General features: G+C 41.1%; 2 protein-coding genes across 3 annotated transcripts in view; both read left to right on the forward strand.

The window, feature by feature from the left end:
- GPD1L (glycerol-3-phosphate dehydrogenase 1 like) overlaps nucleotides 1-16,983 on the forward strand; it is an 844,690-nt gene that overhangs the window by 57,774 nt on the left and 769,933 nt on the right. The gene's annotated exons all lie outside the window — the stretch shown is intronic.
- TGFBR2 (transforming growth factor beta receptor 2) overlaps nucleotides 1-16,983 on the forward strand; it is a 76,650-nt gene that overhangs the window by 42,744 nt on the left and 16,923 nt on the right. For both annotated transcript variants that reach the window (XM_050938413.1, XM_050938415.1), the window contains 2 exons: nucleotides 8,579-9,369; nucleotides 13,664-13,805. In XM_050938413.1, coding sequence (XP_050794370.1) covers nucleotides 8,579-9,369; nucleotides 13,664-13,805 — 933 coding nt within the window. The remainder of the gene's footprint in view (nucleotides 1-8,578; nucleotides 9,370-13,663; nucleotides 13,806-16,983) is intronic.

The raw sequence follows: 16,983 nt of genomic DNA on the forward strand, positions 1-16,983 counted from the left end.
GGGGTGTCCGCAAAGGTTTTATACCAATTGAACTAAACCAGCTTAATTTAATTGGTGCAAGTTTGTGGGTAGACAAGGTCTGAGACTGCATGGCAACAAAGTTTTCATCATGGACGGCAGCAGTTGATTCTACAGGAACTGTACCAGTTCCTGGACCACCCCCCTACCCCTGTTTAATTTCTCCCACAGAAAATGATCAGGCCCCATGATGATTTCACTTCCTGTCAAGCCTCAAACACAACCTGAAGTCTTACAAGTGCACATGAGACTTGCTTTGTGCATACATTTTCCATGTGAATACTGCATGCTTTGCACATACATGTGTTGCTCAGATATATGCATTAAAGAAGGTTCTTGTATTTCTCAAATATCTACATTTACCCAGTAAGGATCCACTCCTTCTATGCTTTATTATGTGAGTAACTGAAGGAAATGATACCACATATGTGAACAGAGAATGCAGAATCAGACCCCAATACTAATCGGTGTCTTGATTTTATTTAGATGAGAAGTGAATGTGTTCCCAGTGAAAAGGTAACAACCATTTTATCTGTCAGTTGTCTTGGATTTCTATACATCCCTGTGGATTTTGGCTATATTGTTATAAATTAGTCATGTTAAAACTGTTTCTCCTGGTGTTAAATAATTAAATGCAATCTGGGTATCAAACATGTCTTCTCTGTTAATGGTTATAATGCTAACCATTCCATAAATCCAGCGCTGAATGCCTTATTCTCATTTACATCACAGTCCCATTACATTGCAAGAATAGTGTAAAAGGACCTTAGTGCGCATGAGAATTTGAACGTATTACACTAATTTCTTTCATTCTTAGAAGTAAGTAGATTCAGAACTTTCCCTGTGGGTAGGGTCCCATTGTAAGTATATAACTGTGAAAGCTATATGCAGCAATTGCCCATAGTCTGTGAGTAGTTCAGATGAAAAATAAAATAATACAAAACTTCAGTTTGTAACATTTCCAGCCCTTCCACAAACATAAACAACTCCAAGGGGAAAAAAATGAGGCTTTGTCTTTCCTTTTTTATTCTTGTAGGTTAGTGTTTCTTTTAAATGAAAACAGCCCAGCTGGATTGCTTGCCTGGTTAGCCATGGAAGGAAGACAAACGATTTTTACAGTATCAGACATGCGGTTTCCTGTCTGTGTTTAACTTTGAGCAGAACATCACAGCCAGCTGGTCCACTGCTCCTCCAGACAACTAGATAATAGCCTATAATAATTTTGCCTTTGGAATGACTGTCATCCAGCTCCATTCTGTACATTGCTCTTGTCTTTTGAATACTACTTTTACTTGTACAATAGAGTGTGAATTTTGCTATTTCTTTGCATATCTCTTTTTCTTTTTTTGTGAGAGAATGAGACAGAGTCTCCTTCTATGGCCTGATCTAAAGGCTGATTGAATTGACTTCAGTGAACTTTGGCTCAAGTTTCCAGAGCACTCTTTTCATTATTAGCAGCAATAACATTTAGATAATAAAAAAAGAAATCATAACCTTACAGCTGATAATCAGTGTCTGTGCTGTGTACCTACTGCTGTAAGTGATCTGCTCCCAACTTCTTCTTCCTGCTTGGTATTCATGCAAGATTTAAAAGGCAAACCAGATGAAGTTATTTGTCCACTAAAAATATGTGCCTGAGATAGGAGACAGAAAACTGTGGATGTAGCAGCAGGCTCTAATTTCCATAAAGAGGTTAGTTACTAGGCTCCAAGATATCACAGCTAAGCAGTTCTATGTTGTAGTCAAATCAGTTTATGGAATTGTTGTTCTTTATCAGTCTCTTGTGGTGAATGGCTAGTCTTCCAGCCCCAACCTCTGAATAGTGCACCATATTAAGACACGGAAATCAAAAAGTGTGGATAGTGGTAGGTATTGTGACTCACTCAGTCATGGCTTTGCAAATATTTGAAATGGGTAAAACCAAATCAAATGTCTGTTTCTTTTTTGGATTTTAATTTTAAATTGCCAAGTCGTAGAATAAACAAACACACTGAAACTAGATATGCGTCTAACTACACAGATGTAATTTTGCTGCTGTGTTGTGCTTTTGGCTATTACCATTGCAATTAATATTTGAGGAATCAGTCTGAAGAATAACATTTTTATGCGCATGATCATATAAAGCAATATCGTATAGCTCGGTGGGGAAAAAGGATCAAAGGAACAAGTTAACCACTATGAAACTCTTCAGTTTATACTGCTCACGTTCTTTATTGCCAAACAAAATTGTGGCTGACTGGCAAACACCCCACACCAATTGGAATTTTGAACCAGAGGTTTGTGGTGGAAAATTGCTCCTGAAAGCAAAACTCCATGCCAGGCTATTTTAATTACTATTTATTTAAATGTCTAATTTCAATGTTACCAGAAGCAATCCTCAGGAGCAAAAACATTGGAAAAGACTTGCCCCAAAACGGTCAGCTCGGAAAAAGGTTTGCCAGATGTTCAGTGTTGTCATCATGAAAGAGATTGGGCATTTTACAGTTGAGTTCAGTGGGAACAAGATTGGGTGCTGGGGTTTTTGCCCTGCTGAGATCTAGCTACGTATAATGGCCCTACACATCACAATAGTTCATTCCAGAATTTTTCATTAAAATGTTGCACTTCCTCTCCCACAACTTAAACCATTCTGAAGAAACCAAACTACTGCTAAGAATTTGGACAAATCCAGGTTTCTTTCATTATTTTGCCAATTTCTTTTCTACGTTTTCCCTACTCTTCCTTCACTGTGCCACCGCCCAGTCTCCATAACCCTGTCAAGCAATTTACGAGTGGGAGCCTTCTACCTCGTTGAAGAAGATGCTATGCCAGATCCTTAAGCTAGAATGGCTGGCTGAAGTTCAATCTTAAAAGATCCCCGAACCTTACCTTTTGCACAGATTCCTCATTGGTTGCCCAGTATGGGAACATAATGTGCACTCCTCCCTCCAGCCTCAGGCCTAACCTGTCCTCCCTGTGCAGGTGATGCAGAGGTGGCTGGTTTCTCTCACTTCTGCACAGGAAGTGGGAGATCAGCATGCAGTCCATTGGGAGGACAATCTCCCCTTTCCTGACCTGCATCCTCATTGGTTTGAATGCCTGTAATAGTACTCAGAATATTAGAGACTGCATCTGAAAAATTAGAGCCTTTAAGTGGCATCTTGTTGCTTGTTACTATCTTAATAAATGAAGGCATAATCATGGGCCTCAAATTTGAGCTAGAGTTAAAATGCAGAGGCTTGGTAACAGTTCACTAATTTGTACCACATCACTAGCTCAGTTTCGTCTGTGTATTTAATTTTGGTTTTATGTTTGGATCATTTTTCTTACTTCACCATCCTGAAAACATCATTTACCCTGTCTGAGCGTTTGTGACGTTCACCATCGTACAGCGTTCAGGCTTCAATGAGTGTATTGAGTATTATACCTTTACTGTGGACAACTGGAATTTTTTCCATTGTATGCTGCAAGATTAGATCATTGTTTTGGACATTCCATACATGTCTCATCATAATGTGGAAGAAACCTTTAGTACCAACCATAAGTATACTTAGCTTTTTTACATTTTAGACTGACTCATCAGAACTGTTGCTTTGAAATGAAGTTCAAAACTTCAGTATCAGAGCTGGGTGAACTATTTGTAAAGAACAATTTTTTAGGTTAATATAGCGTTTTTTTTCTTTTGTGAACTATATACAAATTGATACTTTCTCCATATTCATTAATCATAGCTGTTTGTATTGTTTGAGCAAATTGCAACCTATAGATTATCTGAGTATTAAGTGCTGTGATTACTGATTGTGTACAATTGGTCACCTAGGTGACATGGTATTGTTTGTTTCATGATTGGATGACCTAAACTATATAAACAGAAGCTGTACAGAGATTGAAAGGATTGAAAATGTTCTAATGTTTTCTAAGCCTGGTATTTCTCTCTGATCTTTAAAGTGCTGCCCTCTTCCCTTTCCAATTCCCCCTCTCCTTGGTAGATTCAAAGCCCCAGTGATTATATCTGGCTTAGTAGGTGGGCCTCAGATTTAGAATTAGTCACAATAACAAAAGGGGCATAATTACAGTTGAATTGCACTCCGCCCCCCGAGGAATTTAGCAAACATGAATCTATTTTCCTATTCAACTAACTCATTCAGAAAGTAATTGTGTTCAAGCTCTACCATAAAAGAGGTCAGTTGCAGTGCATAACATTGCATAGAACCTCTCACAACTCATGTATTGGCATTGTTCTCAATGTTTTCTCTTAAGCATTTGCAGCAACAGTGACCTAACCAGGGACTGGTGCTGTTATGTAATCAAAGAAAAGCCTCCATAACACTGAATATCTGAATCACTTAGGCCACGTCCAGACTAGGAATTAAAATCGATTTTAGATACGCAACTTCAGCTACGAGAATAACGTAGCTGAAGTCGAATTTCTAAAATCGAGGTACTCACCAGTCTGGACGGGGCGGCATCGATGTCCGCGGCTCTCCGCGTCGATTCCGGAACTCCGTTCGGATTGATGGAGTTCCGGAATCGATGTAAGCGCGCTCGGGGATCGATACACCGCGTCCAGACTAGACGCGATATATCGATCCCCGAGCAATCGATTTTAACCCGCCGATGCCGCGGGTTAGTCTGGACGAGGGCTTAGAGGGATAGGAAGGAAACTGGAATGGGTAGAAGCAACAGAAGTAAAGAGGAGTTCTGTTTTATTAAAACCATTATTTGCTCTTTAGAAAAATATCTATGAAGAGCTCAGTTACTGATTTTTATAAAGTCAAAATAGGCAGGTATGATGGTCCTGGTTGGCATATTTGTTACGATTTGCATCACTTAAAAGCTGAGTAGTGTAGGAATGTGGCCAACCTTTTATCAGGTTGTCATGGAAGAGATTGTAATAATTACAGAAACAAACACACTAACTAACGCTAGCAATACCAATATTTTGATAAAGTTTGGCAGTGTGAAACTAGGGCTTAAGATGATAGAAGTGTTTTGTGTGTGGCATCTGCTGGACCATATTGAAGTGACAGAGATTGCTAGTGATTTTATTGAACATATCAAACAGCAACAGACACTGAGTTGTGTAACTGAAGCATTCATAACAGATTCCAGGATAAACCACATAAGTGGGAGAGTATTACTTTTCATAACAGTGTAAGAAAGAAAGCTCTTCTGTGAACATTGGTGTCAGAGGGAAATGTGTACACGCACACATAATCAGAGCAAGAGTTGGAAAAGGAGGGGATATATAGGAAGCAAGATCGGAGGTTTTCTAAAAGATTGTTTGCTGTGTCAGAGTATATAGGAATGACACGTTTTTCTGACTAACTGGTTGGAAAACTGTTCCCAGAGAGTAGTTATCAGTGGTTCACAGTCAAGCTGGAAGGGCCTATTGAGTGGGATCCCATAGGGGTAAGTTCTGGGTCCAGTTCTATTCAGAGTCTTCATCAGCGATTTAGATAATGGCATAGTGAGTACACTCATAAAGTTTGCAGACGATACCAAGCCGGGAGGGGTTGCAAGAGCTTTGGAGGATAGGATTAAAATTCAAAATGATCTGGACAAACTGGAGAAATGGTCTGAAGTAAATAGGATGAAGTTCAATAAGGACAAACAGGCAACTGGTAACTGCTGATAATGGGGGGCACAATTTAAAGGTTATGGTGGTTTGCAGCAGGGTTCAAGGCAGGTACTCGAGACAAAGGAGTTTTGGTTTCTAGAACTACTTTTGATGTGTAATAATGGAACAGTTCTAAAACAGAATTACACATGAAGAAAACAGTGGTTGAATGATTCATGCATGCATTAAAAATCTTAAGAAAGTTGTCCTAATATATGGTTAAGTATTAAGGCCAATTCGTATGCAAACTGAGTCATTTTTAAATTTTTTTATTTTTGTTAAAAGAGCGCTCACAGACATTCTTATGCACTCTGTCATTTGTTTCTTTGGTGTGCTTAGAATACCTTAGAATAAAGTGCCACTTGCTACCTTAGAATAAAGTGAATGAATATCCCAACACAACTGCATACAGCTTTATTATTACAACCAAACCAACTGAGATTTTGATCGAAAATAATCCATCTTTATTTTAATAAAAACGCTGTTTGAAGTGAAGTAACAGTGTTTGCAGAATTGCATTTATTTCCTATACTAAACAAAAAAAAACAAACAAAAACCATGTTTTGTGTAGAGGTTGGCACAGGTACCCATTGGGTTTCAAGTACCTGAATCTCTCAGATATAAATTATTAGACAAATGACTTCAGAGAAGATATAAAAAAGCAGTTGTTTCTGCATATTGCTGGCAAGTGTAATTTAGACATTGTTGAAACAGTTTAATTATTAATATTGTAATTTATTAACAACATAGCGAGCTTTTACAAAAAATAACACACCGCGATGACTGCACTACAGTTTTGTTGGGACGACTAACTGGTGTTCTTAATCTGAAAGAAAACAGAGCAACTTCCTGTTTAGAGTTGTCAGGTGCTAACTTTACATTCATAATAAATATATATGCCACCTTGCAACTTCCAGTATGGAATGCTTTAACAAAAATATGCCCTGATCCTATTATATCTTTATTTTTGTGAGTGGTGTACTCAAAAAAAAGGACTGAAATTTAAACCATAAACAATGTTTTTTAAAAAAATTATTATTGTTAGCGAACAGGACCCAAATCCAACTATTTTTCACCGCGGGTACCGTTCTGATTTTCTATCCATGCGTGATCAGACTTTTGTGACAACTAACCATTAAGCAATAACAAATATAAATGCATTAAAACGTTATGACCTTATCTTGTCAAAATAATTGTAGGTGTGGCGCCTTTCTGCTTGTGAACCTTGTAATAACGTCCTTCACCTTAACTGTAGATTATTGGTCTCAACAGCTTTCACTTAAGTAGTAGGGAAGAATAATTCTCTCAATTGCAGGAATTACTGAATGAAATCCTATGGACTTCTTTGTAGTGGAGGTCAGACTACATGATCATAATGGTCCCTCTGGCCTTAAATATCTCTAAATCTATGCCCCATGCCAATAGATGGCAAGGAGCACCCGAGTGGGGGAATGTTTATAGGAACCACTACAGTAGCTCCAGACTTGAGGACTCCCCTGTGCATATGGAATCCTCGAGGGACCAGTTAAAATGGATTAATGCTGCCTTGTGTTGCTGGATCAGTGCAAGAGAGCAAGGACCTGGTCTTTATTTTGCAAATAGCCTCTCTTTGGAGGACATGCCTTTAAGAAATGGGCAAGTTCTGCTGGCAGTGGCACTAACTTCAGAGCTGGGCAGCTGGACCGCAGCGGCTGCTGGCCAGGAGCCCAGCTCTAAAGGCAGAGCCGCCACCACCACCAGCAGTACAGATGGCATGGTATGGTATTGCCATCCTTTCTTGTGTGCTGCTGCCTGCAGCGCTGGTCCCTCATCAGCAGCCATCACTGTCTGGCTGCCCAACTCTGAAGGCAGCAGTGCAAAAGTAAGGGTGGCATGGCATGGTATTGCCACCTTCACTTCTGTGCTGCTGCTGGCGGGACATTGCGTTCAGATCTGGGTTCTCGGCCAACAACCACCACTCTCCAGTAGCCCAGCTCTGAAGGCAGTGCCACTGCCAGCAGCAGCGCAGAAGTACGGGTAGCAGTACCGCACCCTTCCCCTCCCCAAAATAACCTTGTGACCCCCCCACACACAACTCCTTTTTGGGTCAGGACCCCTACAATTACAACACCATGAAATTTCAGATTTAGATAGTTGAAATCATGACATTTACATTTTTTAAAATCCCATGACTGAAATTTACCAAAATGGACCGTGAATTTGGTAGGGCCCTACCAAAGCCATTGGATTTGAAGTGCAACCTTTCAGTGACAGGTGCTGAAATCAGTCATTGATCGAGCCTGTCCACTTTTAAAAAAAGAAAAGAAATATTGTATTAAGAATAAGCTTCCAATGTGCCAGATGGTGCCAAAAGGTAAAGGGTGAGATTCTGCCTCATTGACCTTAATGGGAGTTTTATCATCTACTTCAGCAGGGCCAGGATTCACCCAAAATACATAAGAAAAATGACCTTTTAAAAAACAGATCTGTTAATGACTGTATTTTCTTTGTTCCAGTCCAAAATACAGTGGTTCATAAAACAAAAGAACCCTTGTAAATGAGCCCTGTTCACAAAAAAAAAAAAAAAAAAAAATTGTGTAGCAGCATAGTAAATTAAAGTTGTTTGTTTGCTATTTATTTACACAGTGCAGGAGGTTATGCATTATACTGTGTAGACAAATAAAATGGTAGGTCCCTCATAAACTTGCACCAGAAACCATAATGATTGTTTATTTTAACTGGAGCTGGTTGATATTTCTTGAAGTGTGGAATTTCAACTAAACTTTGAATTTGGACATTTTAAATTTAAAAATGGGAGGGAAATTGATGAAACTTTGTGAACTTCCTCACACCTATCCTCTTTTAAAAACAAATCAAAACAAAAAATTCTTATTTTAGTATGTTTAAACTGCAGTTTACCAGGTGCCATATCTTTTATCTCCTAGTATGTAAATCTGAACCAGGATTTTCTTTTTCTTCCAGCATATCCCCCAGACACCGATGACACTGTTACAGTGATGCTTAAAAGTCTCATCCCATTACTCGTGATCACCATTGCTGTGAACATTATCTTTTATGGCTATCGTATTCACAGGAGAAGGAAGCTCAACATGGCATGGGAGAAGAATGTAAAGCCCAGGAAACATAAGGACTGCAGTGATGCTTGTGCTATTATGATAGATGATGACCGCTCAGACATCAGCTCCACTTGTGCCAACAACATCAACCATAACACCGAACTGCTGCCCATTGAGCTAGACACCCTCGTGGGCAAAGGCAGATTTGCCGAAGTGTACAAGGCCAAGCTGAAGCAAAACACATCTGAGCAGTTTGAAACCGTGGCTGTCAAGATCTTCCCCTATGAAGAGTATGCCTCCTGGAAGACGGAGAAAGACATTTTTTCAGATATAAACCTCAAGCACGAGAACATCCTCCAGTTCCTGACAGCAGAGGAGCGTAAGACAGAGCTAGGGAAACAATACTGGTTGATCACTGCCTTCCATGCTAGAGGGAACTTGCAGGAATATCTCACACGGCACATCATCAGTTGGGAGGATCTATGGAAGCTAGGTGGGTCTTTGGCTCGAGGGATTGCCCACCTGCATAGTGACCACACGCCTTGTGGTCGACCCAAAACGCCCATTGTGCACAGAGACCTAAAGAGCTCCAATATCTTAGTGAAAAATGATCTAACCTGCTGCCTCTGTGACTTTGGGTTATCCCTGAGGCTTGATCCTACTCTGTCTGTGGACGATCTGGCTAACAGTGGGCAGGTGAGTTAAAACGTTAAAGAGTAGCTTATATTGTGTGTGTTGGTGTGTCAGTCTGAGTCACTTCCTGGGACTGGAGGAAAAACAACTGCTATGATAGCTATTAAATAATTATTAGAAATAAATGACAGCACTCATAAATACAGAGGCTCGGCTCAAATCTGGACATAAAGGAAGCAGTGTGAGTAACGCCATATGGCAGTTTTGTTATGCTCAAGTACCTTATCCATATACAGTACAGTCATCCCATGTGAACTTATACTGAAGTGCATATGGGTTACTTGGCTACTGTTTGGGCTGCTGCAAAAAATATTAGGAAGTTGTGTGTTAAATTCTTGAAATCTTGTGCCACAATTCCTGATTCTGGTCTTAAAATAGTTTTATGTTGTGAAACTCCATAAACTTCAGTGAAGTTACTTACGATTTACACCAGTGTAAATAAGATCAGAACCTGTCCCAGAGATCAGTCGATAGCTATAACTTTAAAACACTGTTGAGAAACCTTTTTAGGATTATGGTACTTTCTCCGAATGCAGGCAAATATGAAATTGCCCAAGTGCTATAATTCCACGGTTATTTATACTGTGTAACATGGATAATACTTATTTGCTTCACGTGGGTTGTTGGAGATTTACTTGATGTTTGTAGATTGTTTTGAAGGTGAGGTTATATAAGTGCTTCTATAAATATCCATTGTTCTCGTGAATTTTCCTTCATTGTAAATGGACTCTGTGTATCAAATAGGTTTAGGTCCTAATGTAGGTCCTACCTATAATTATATCTTTCAACAGTTTATGCTCCACAGGTTGTATGCTTGGGCAAAGGACAAGTGTACTCATTCACACTATAATTTACTTTGTATGGGACCATTTTCTTTCTTGGCTAGAGAGTATTCAGAGTCAATCAGCATAGCTCCATAGACGTCAAGGGAGTTTGGCTTCTTTACACCAGCTGAGGATCTGGCCCTTAAAGTCAATATATAACAGTCCTGATCCTATTTATATCACTGGGCATTTAAGCATTTTCTTCAGTAGGACTGGGATGATTATTGAAAGCTGGGAGGAGTGATTTCAAAACAAAAAAATCTACACATAGAATCAAATTCCACTCCTTTTTACACTAGAGTAAATCCAGAGTAAGCCTACTGAATTCAGTGGTGTTATATCATCTTTACACTGGCATAATTGACAAGAGAATTTACCCAATAGGGCCAGATTCGGAAGTGATGTGTAATGTGGTGTAACTCAGAGCCCCTTACACCTTGTGTCCCTTAGACCTACTTAACTCCACTCTGCATATGTGTAAAGGACTCTGAGTTGGTGTCATTCACACACTAAGCCCACATCCGACTAACCCGCGGCATCGGCGGGTTAAAATCGATTGCTCGGGGATCGATATATCGCGTCTAGTCTGGACGCGATGTATCGATCCCCGAGCGCGCTTACATTGATTCCGGAACTCCATCAACCCGAACGGAGTTCCGGAATTGACACGGAGAGCTGCGGACATCGATGCCGCGCCGTCTGGATGGGTGAGTACCTCGATTTTAGAAATTCGACTGAAGTTGCGTATCTAAAATTGATTTTAATACTCTAGTCTGGACGTGGCCTAAGAGGAGATAAGAGGAAAAGGTATAAGATACTATAAAGTAGATCCACCCTACTTCTTCCTGCTCCTTGACACAGACTCCCTTACACCACAATAAAGTGGATATTAAAGTGGTTTTACTGACAACACTTGATTCTGAGCCTTCCTCTGGTGTTAATCAGCACCACCTTAGAAGTTCTGCATACGAAAGAATTGAAAAGCAAAGCAGTTTTCACCAAGGATAGGTGTATTCATTATATGTCAATTTATGGGAAGTGTAATGGAATCTCAGTGAAAGTAAGGTAATATGAATGTAGGGACACTACACCACTGGACATATCACCTCTAAATTTAATCCATAGACTCAGACCTTTCCTACTAGAAAGTCCAATTTTTAAAGGTTTGTGATAGTTGTCCAACATTTTCCATTCAGGGAAAGTTTTTTGTTTCTTTCTAAACTTCTTGTGGAAAATATTTCCCATTTTCTGACCAGTTCTAGGATGTAATGTTTGAGGTGAAGTGTACTTTGCAAAGTCATTGTAAGAGTGATGAACCTACGGCAGATTTAATTCTCATCTAACCAGCCACCAGCTGTATAGCATGAATTTAACTATTATTGAATATTTTTAATACAAATGATCTGAGAAACCATCTTTCTCATTTATGGTCTTTATATTCAGTTTTCAGTCCACCTATTATCTGTAGGCAATATTTGGAAACAAGTGTTGTCAGTAAACCTCTTCTGATTCTGAGCCTTCCTCTGGTGTTAATGTCAGCACCATCTTAGAAGTTCTGTATTGGAAAGAATTGAAAAGAAGAGCAGTTTTCACAAAAGGAAGGTGAATTAATTATATGTAAGGCTACGATTTTGTCATGGGATATTTTTAGTAAAAGTCACTGACAGGTCACGGGCAGTAAGCAAAAATTCCCAGAAGCTGTGATCTGTCTGTGACTTTTGCCGCTGCAGCTCCATGGTTTCTCCTCCCACCGTGGTGGCTTGGAGCTGTGGGGTTCCCCCACCTCCCATGGCAGCTGAAAGGTGCAGAGTGACCATATTTCCCAAATTGTAAACGGGATCCCCCAGCTGCTAGCCAGAGAGGTCCCCCTGCCATGCATCTTAGGAACCGCAAGGAGGGTCCCCTCAGGAGTCTGTCACCTGTCGCTGGAACCTTGCAGGGGCCCCACTAGCTGCCAGCTCCAGAGTCCCAAGGGCTGAGGCAGAGAATGTCCTGGAGGCAGGCAACCTCAAAGGAGGGAGAGTTTTAGTGATTGGTTAACAACCATTGCCTTCGCTTCTGCTTTCTCTGCCAACTGCCTTCCTTGTGTTCTTTAACAAACATTGCGGGCATATAGGATTACATAAAAAGATTGGAACTAGATTGAGTTTACTATTTGTATTCCAGTAGCTCGCACGGCGCACTAGGTGTTCCACAGATTTAAAAAGACAGTCCTTGACTCAAATTGCTTAGAACTGAAATTTAGACAAAGGACAGTAAACAGTGGGGTAGGGGAGTGGAGGATAAATGTTAAACAGTAAGGAAATGTGGTTGGTTTTATGTGAGTTAAGGTTTTTTATTTCATCTACATGTTAGGAGGTACAGTTAAGTTATAGGGGCTGATTCTCCACTGCCGTGCAACCTTATGTAGTCATTTGCACTGGTGACAAGTGGGTGTGAAGTGCTGCCAGATCAGAATGGCACAGAGCAGTGGTATAAATGGCTACACACGTTGAAGGGCAATAGAGAATTAAGTCCGCAGTGTGCAGGGTAATGCCCTCCAATATTAGTCTCATGCTTTGTCCACTCTAGTTTTATATTAAATCAGTGTTTGAAATAATGGTGAGCAGACCCACTGCACAGTTTTCATGATTGGTTGTGTCATGTAAAACTGTCACCACCTCTGAACTGTACAGTTATAGCTGTATGTCAGTCTGCAAATAGCTAATTTAGATCCCAATCCTGCATACTTACCTGCATGCTTAAGCATGTGAGTAGTCCCACTGGAGATTGTCTTTGCAAGATCAAGGTCTTAATGTGTTTGAGGCTTTTCTGGGTAGATTTTAGATATGTAGTCAATGGAGAATTCGTAATTTGCAAGTAACTCTTGAGATATCTAAGAATTACATCCAAAGTCCTCCCCTCTGATAAATCTGAAAATTGTTAGACACATATAAACTTTATGATACGGGGTTTTCATACAAAGTCTCAGGTTCTGTTTTTGATTCACATACCTAATTCTACACTAAATATTTGCCTATCTTTTACACTTTGCTTTTTCAACTGTGCCATCATCAGCAAAGGGAACAGCTAGCGTCATAACATCCAGGGAGAATGAACGTAATATATTTCATATTCATTTGAAACCCACAGAAAGGCACTGGATGTATGGGAAAATTTTTAACTGTTGAGTAGTTGGGCTTACCTCTGTAAACGTTCAAAGAGCAACAAGGAAAAGACGTTGGTGAAATCCCACAATGAAAAGCTACTATGGGATTTTTTTTAGAACCTTAGATCACTCATGCACAGGGATGGAAGAAGATTGGTGGTCTATATAGTGCCAAATTCTCTGAGCAACAAAGAACTTGGTCCGTATTCCTTACTAAAAATCAAATAAGATAGCTGTGGTTGAAACGGAAGCAAAACTGCAATGGAATGGAAAACGTGAACTACAATTTCCATGCTTGAGCTGTTCCTTTTATACTTGGCAACAGGTTGGCACAGCGAGGTACATGGCCCCTGAAGTCCTGGAATCCAGGATGAATTTGGACAACATTGAATCCTTCAAGCAAACAGATGTGTATTCTATGGCTTTGGTCCTGTGGGAAATGACGTCTCGTTGTAATGGTGTTGGAGGTACGTGTGATGGGGTTATATTATTAAAGGAATGTTTTGGCTCAATGTGCTTGAATGACTGTTACAATTTTTATCCCTTTAATTGTTGTTGGAATTATCCAGCAGCCTTGGGGCATTGTATGGCTCTTTAATAGTTTTATTTTTCTGAGCTGGTTCTATATACAATACAGTCTGGAGCAATAGGTCTGTAAACTGCCGCCCCCCACGCGTTGATCCCCTGGAGTGTTAACTCTGAAACCTATTTATGACTGGTCATTTTATCAGAAACATCCTGGGGTAAATCCCTAAATCCCAATCTTTCTCCCATACCTTAGATGGGTGCCAAAAGTTTAACCACACCCCTGACAACTTCTATAATCCAGTAACACATTGTAAGTATAAAAAACAGCGGGATATTGAAGATGTAGGACAGAGTAAAACAAATTGAATGTAACCTCAAAATAAATACCGCAAGAAATACTGTGTTACTGATTTTCAGATGTAGTCCATTAAAACTCAATCTCCGTTTCTGAGATTATACCTAAAGCTGCCCCAAAATTACCAGTATGAAGCTATGTATGGTATAGAAACCAGGAGACTGGCCACAGAATTTATATGCAATGTGCTATGATGTACACAGGGCTTTGGCGTTGTGTCCCCTCTGAATTTAGCCTCTGGTCAAGGTACAAGTAAAATTTGCTGGTATCATCATAGTGCATAGCATTATGGGACATTTGTGTCCATCCTAAAGCTACCCGCACTTTGGTACATTGACACTTGCACAGCAGGACTGAGTAATGGAGGTGTTGCAAATAACTTTGCCAGGTATCATGGCAAATGTGCATTAGGAAGCAAATTTTGTCACTTCTTCCAAAACTAGGGGGTCTCCTTGTCCAGCAGAACCAGAGCAGTAGTATTTCAAGGGACTGCACAGAGAGGGGGCAACCTAGCAAGGTGTAGAGTTTCACAGTGTGAGGATTCCTGCACAGCGATGTGCAGAGGAATGAATGGGAGGGAGACGTGATCAGGCTGCAGATCTGCTGCTTCATGGGTCCTTTTGTCCATGAAGATTTCTCTGCTATTGAGCTGGAACGGTCTCTGCACAGCTGAATCATGGTTGGAGGTCGGAGGAATATTCCTCTACTCTAGCCTCTCCATATATCTATCTGCTGAGCAGTCAGTTCTGCAATGTGGGTTGGGCTCTGGGTAATGGATTTGCCCCTGGAACAACTGTGTGAGGAAACCTGCAAAGCAAATATGCAATGGCTCTAGCTGTTTACAAGCATTTAAAAAAAAATCCCAAAACTATTCAAATATTTCAAGGAAGTAGAGCTTGACAAATATTTTGTGGTTCCATAATTTAACCTCAAGCTTGCATCTTTAAAGGCAAGTCCATCCTAGTTTAACTCATATGGTACTGTGCATTTATAAATACAGGCCATTTATTGATGCCACTTGCTCTTTTTAATCTGTGTTTAGTAAACAACGATGATAAAATTTAAAAGTGGAAATACAGGTTCTTGGCTCTCTCTCTTGAACACTTTGTTTCTTGCATTTAGCAGCTCGCTGTTGTTTATATATATGTATATGGGAGCTGTTTGTTCAGGAATCTTTCATCTTTTTGCTGATGCCTGAGGTCTTTTCCTGTTGATATTTGCTGAGTACAGTGGAATGGTGCTTGTGGTGAAAGCAAGCCTCATTGAAGCTCTGCTCACAAGGCAGCTGCTTAAAAGAGGATATGAGTGTAGTTTCATAAGGAAGAAAAATCATCAGCTTGTCAGCTAGAAGAGAGTGACCCGTTATAACCTTTAGAATAAGCACATAAGAAATGTTAGGAAAAGGAAAAGCTTATCTGGCCCAACATCCCTGCTCTTTCTTGATGGATCTTAACCCCACTTCCTGGTTTTCTTTTTTCATCCTACCCCTCAATCACTGCTTGTCTCCAAAAACAAAACAAAAAACGTCTTGAACTTGTTTATTTCCTGATTTCAGTCATTTTCCCAGGAAGTATAATTCCACAACATGATGGCACGACAGAAAGATTTTACTGTTCCCGATCGGGGGTGACCTTTTAGTCACAAGGGACAGAGCCAAGCCTTAAGCTTTTGTCCTAATAATTGAAATATAACTCCTAGAGCCTGGGCCCAGAGCCATAAAGGGACTTAAACATTGGGATACTCACTGTTGCAAGCCCTTTCAGGCAACTAGAAAACTGGCACCACTGGCACCACTCTGCGATCCACAAAGCCTGAGTTAGGTGCCTAGGATCCCTGGCCAACACCGGGAGGAGAGAGGTGCCTAAGAATGGGATCCACAACAACCAGTGCACGCTAGGTGGGTAGCCAACAGGAGATGCCGAAAGACGGGAAACCCCTCTCTTGGAGTCAGATGGCTTAGGCCTGTGACAAGGACGTAGGAGCCTGCCTCACTCCACACAAAATGCCAAAGGTGACAGAAGCAGGTGGTGGTGCCAACCTTATTCCTTCTAGTCAAGTGGACAGAGTATTTGCCTAGGATGTGGGAGACCCCGGTTCAATTCCCTGCTCTGCCTAAAGGGGAGGCAGCATTGGAATAGGGCAGGGTCTCCTGCCTCTCGGGAGAATGCTCTAACCACTCGGCTATGGCATAGCCTGCAGAGGACCCCCCCTCAGTCTCTCCTGTTGAAGCTGTTCCACTGTGGATAAATAATGAAAGACTCATTGGAGCAGGGGGCCTGGACCCAGGATCTCCCACCTCCCAGGCCCATGCCCTAGCCACTGAACTGCAGAGTCATTCTTGCTTTTCCTTTCTCACCCAGTGACTCTAATGACCAGCCATCATGGGTCCCAGCAAAACCATCTGGCCCCAGGGAGGGGCAAAAGCGCATATGCCAGCTGCTGAGATGGAGTGAGGGAGACTGGACAGGTCACCTGCACCTGGGCAGGGGGTTGTCAGCACACACTGCACCGGCTGCCAAGGAGCCTGGAACATGGGGCACTGGACACCAGCCACTGAGGAACTGCCCTAGGACTGGCAGTAGGACCTAGGTGGATACCCCTTCCCAGCCTGGAGCTGGCCTCCCCCCCCAACTCACTGAGTTGCAGTATCTCCCCTTGCTCCCCCTCCTATCCCTCTGCCCTCCCTGCCCCCTTCACAGAGAGCAGTAGCATAGTGACTGAGTTTTCTCATGTCTCTCTAAAAGATCATCTCTTGCCTCATG

Source organism: Gopherus flavomarginatus, chromosome 2, assembly GCF_025201925.1.
Source record: "Gopherus flavomarginatus isolate rGopFla2 chromosome 2, rGopFla2.mat.asm, whole genome shotgun sequence".
Classification (NCBI taxonomy): domain Eukaryota; kingdom Metazoa; phylum Chordata; order Testudines; family Testudinidae; genus Gopherus; species Gopherus flavomarginatus.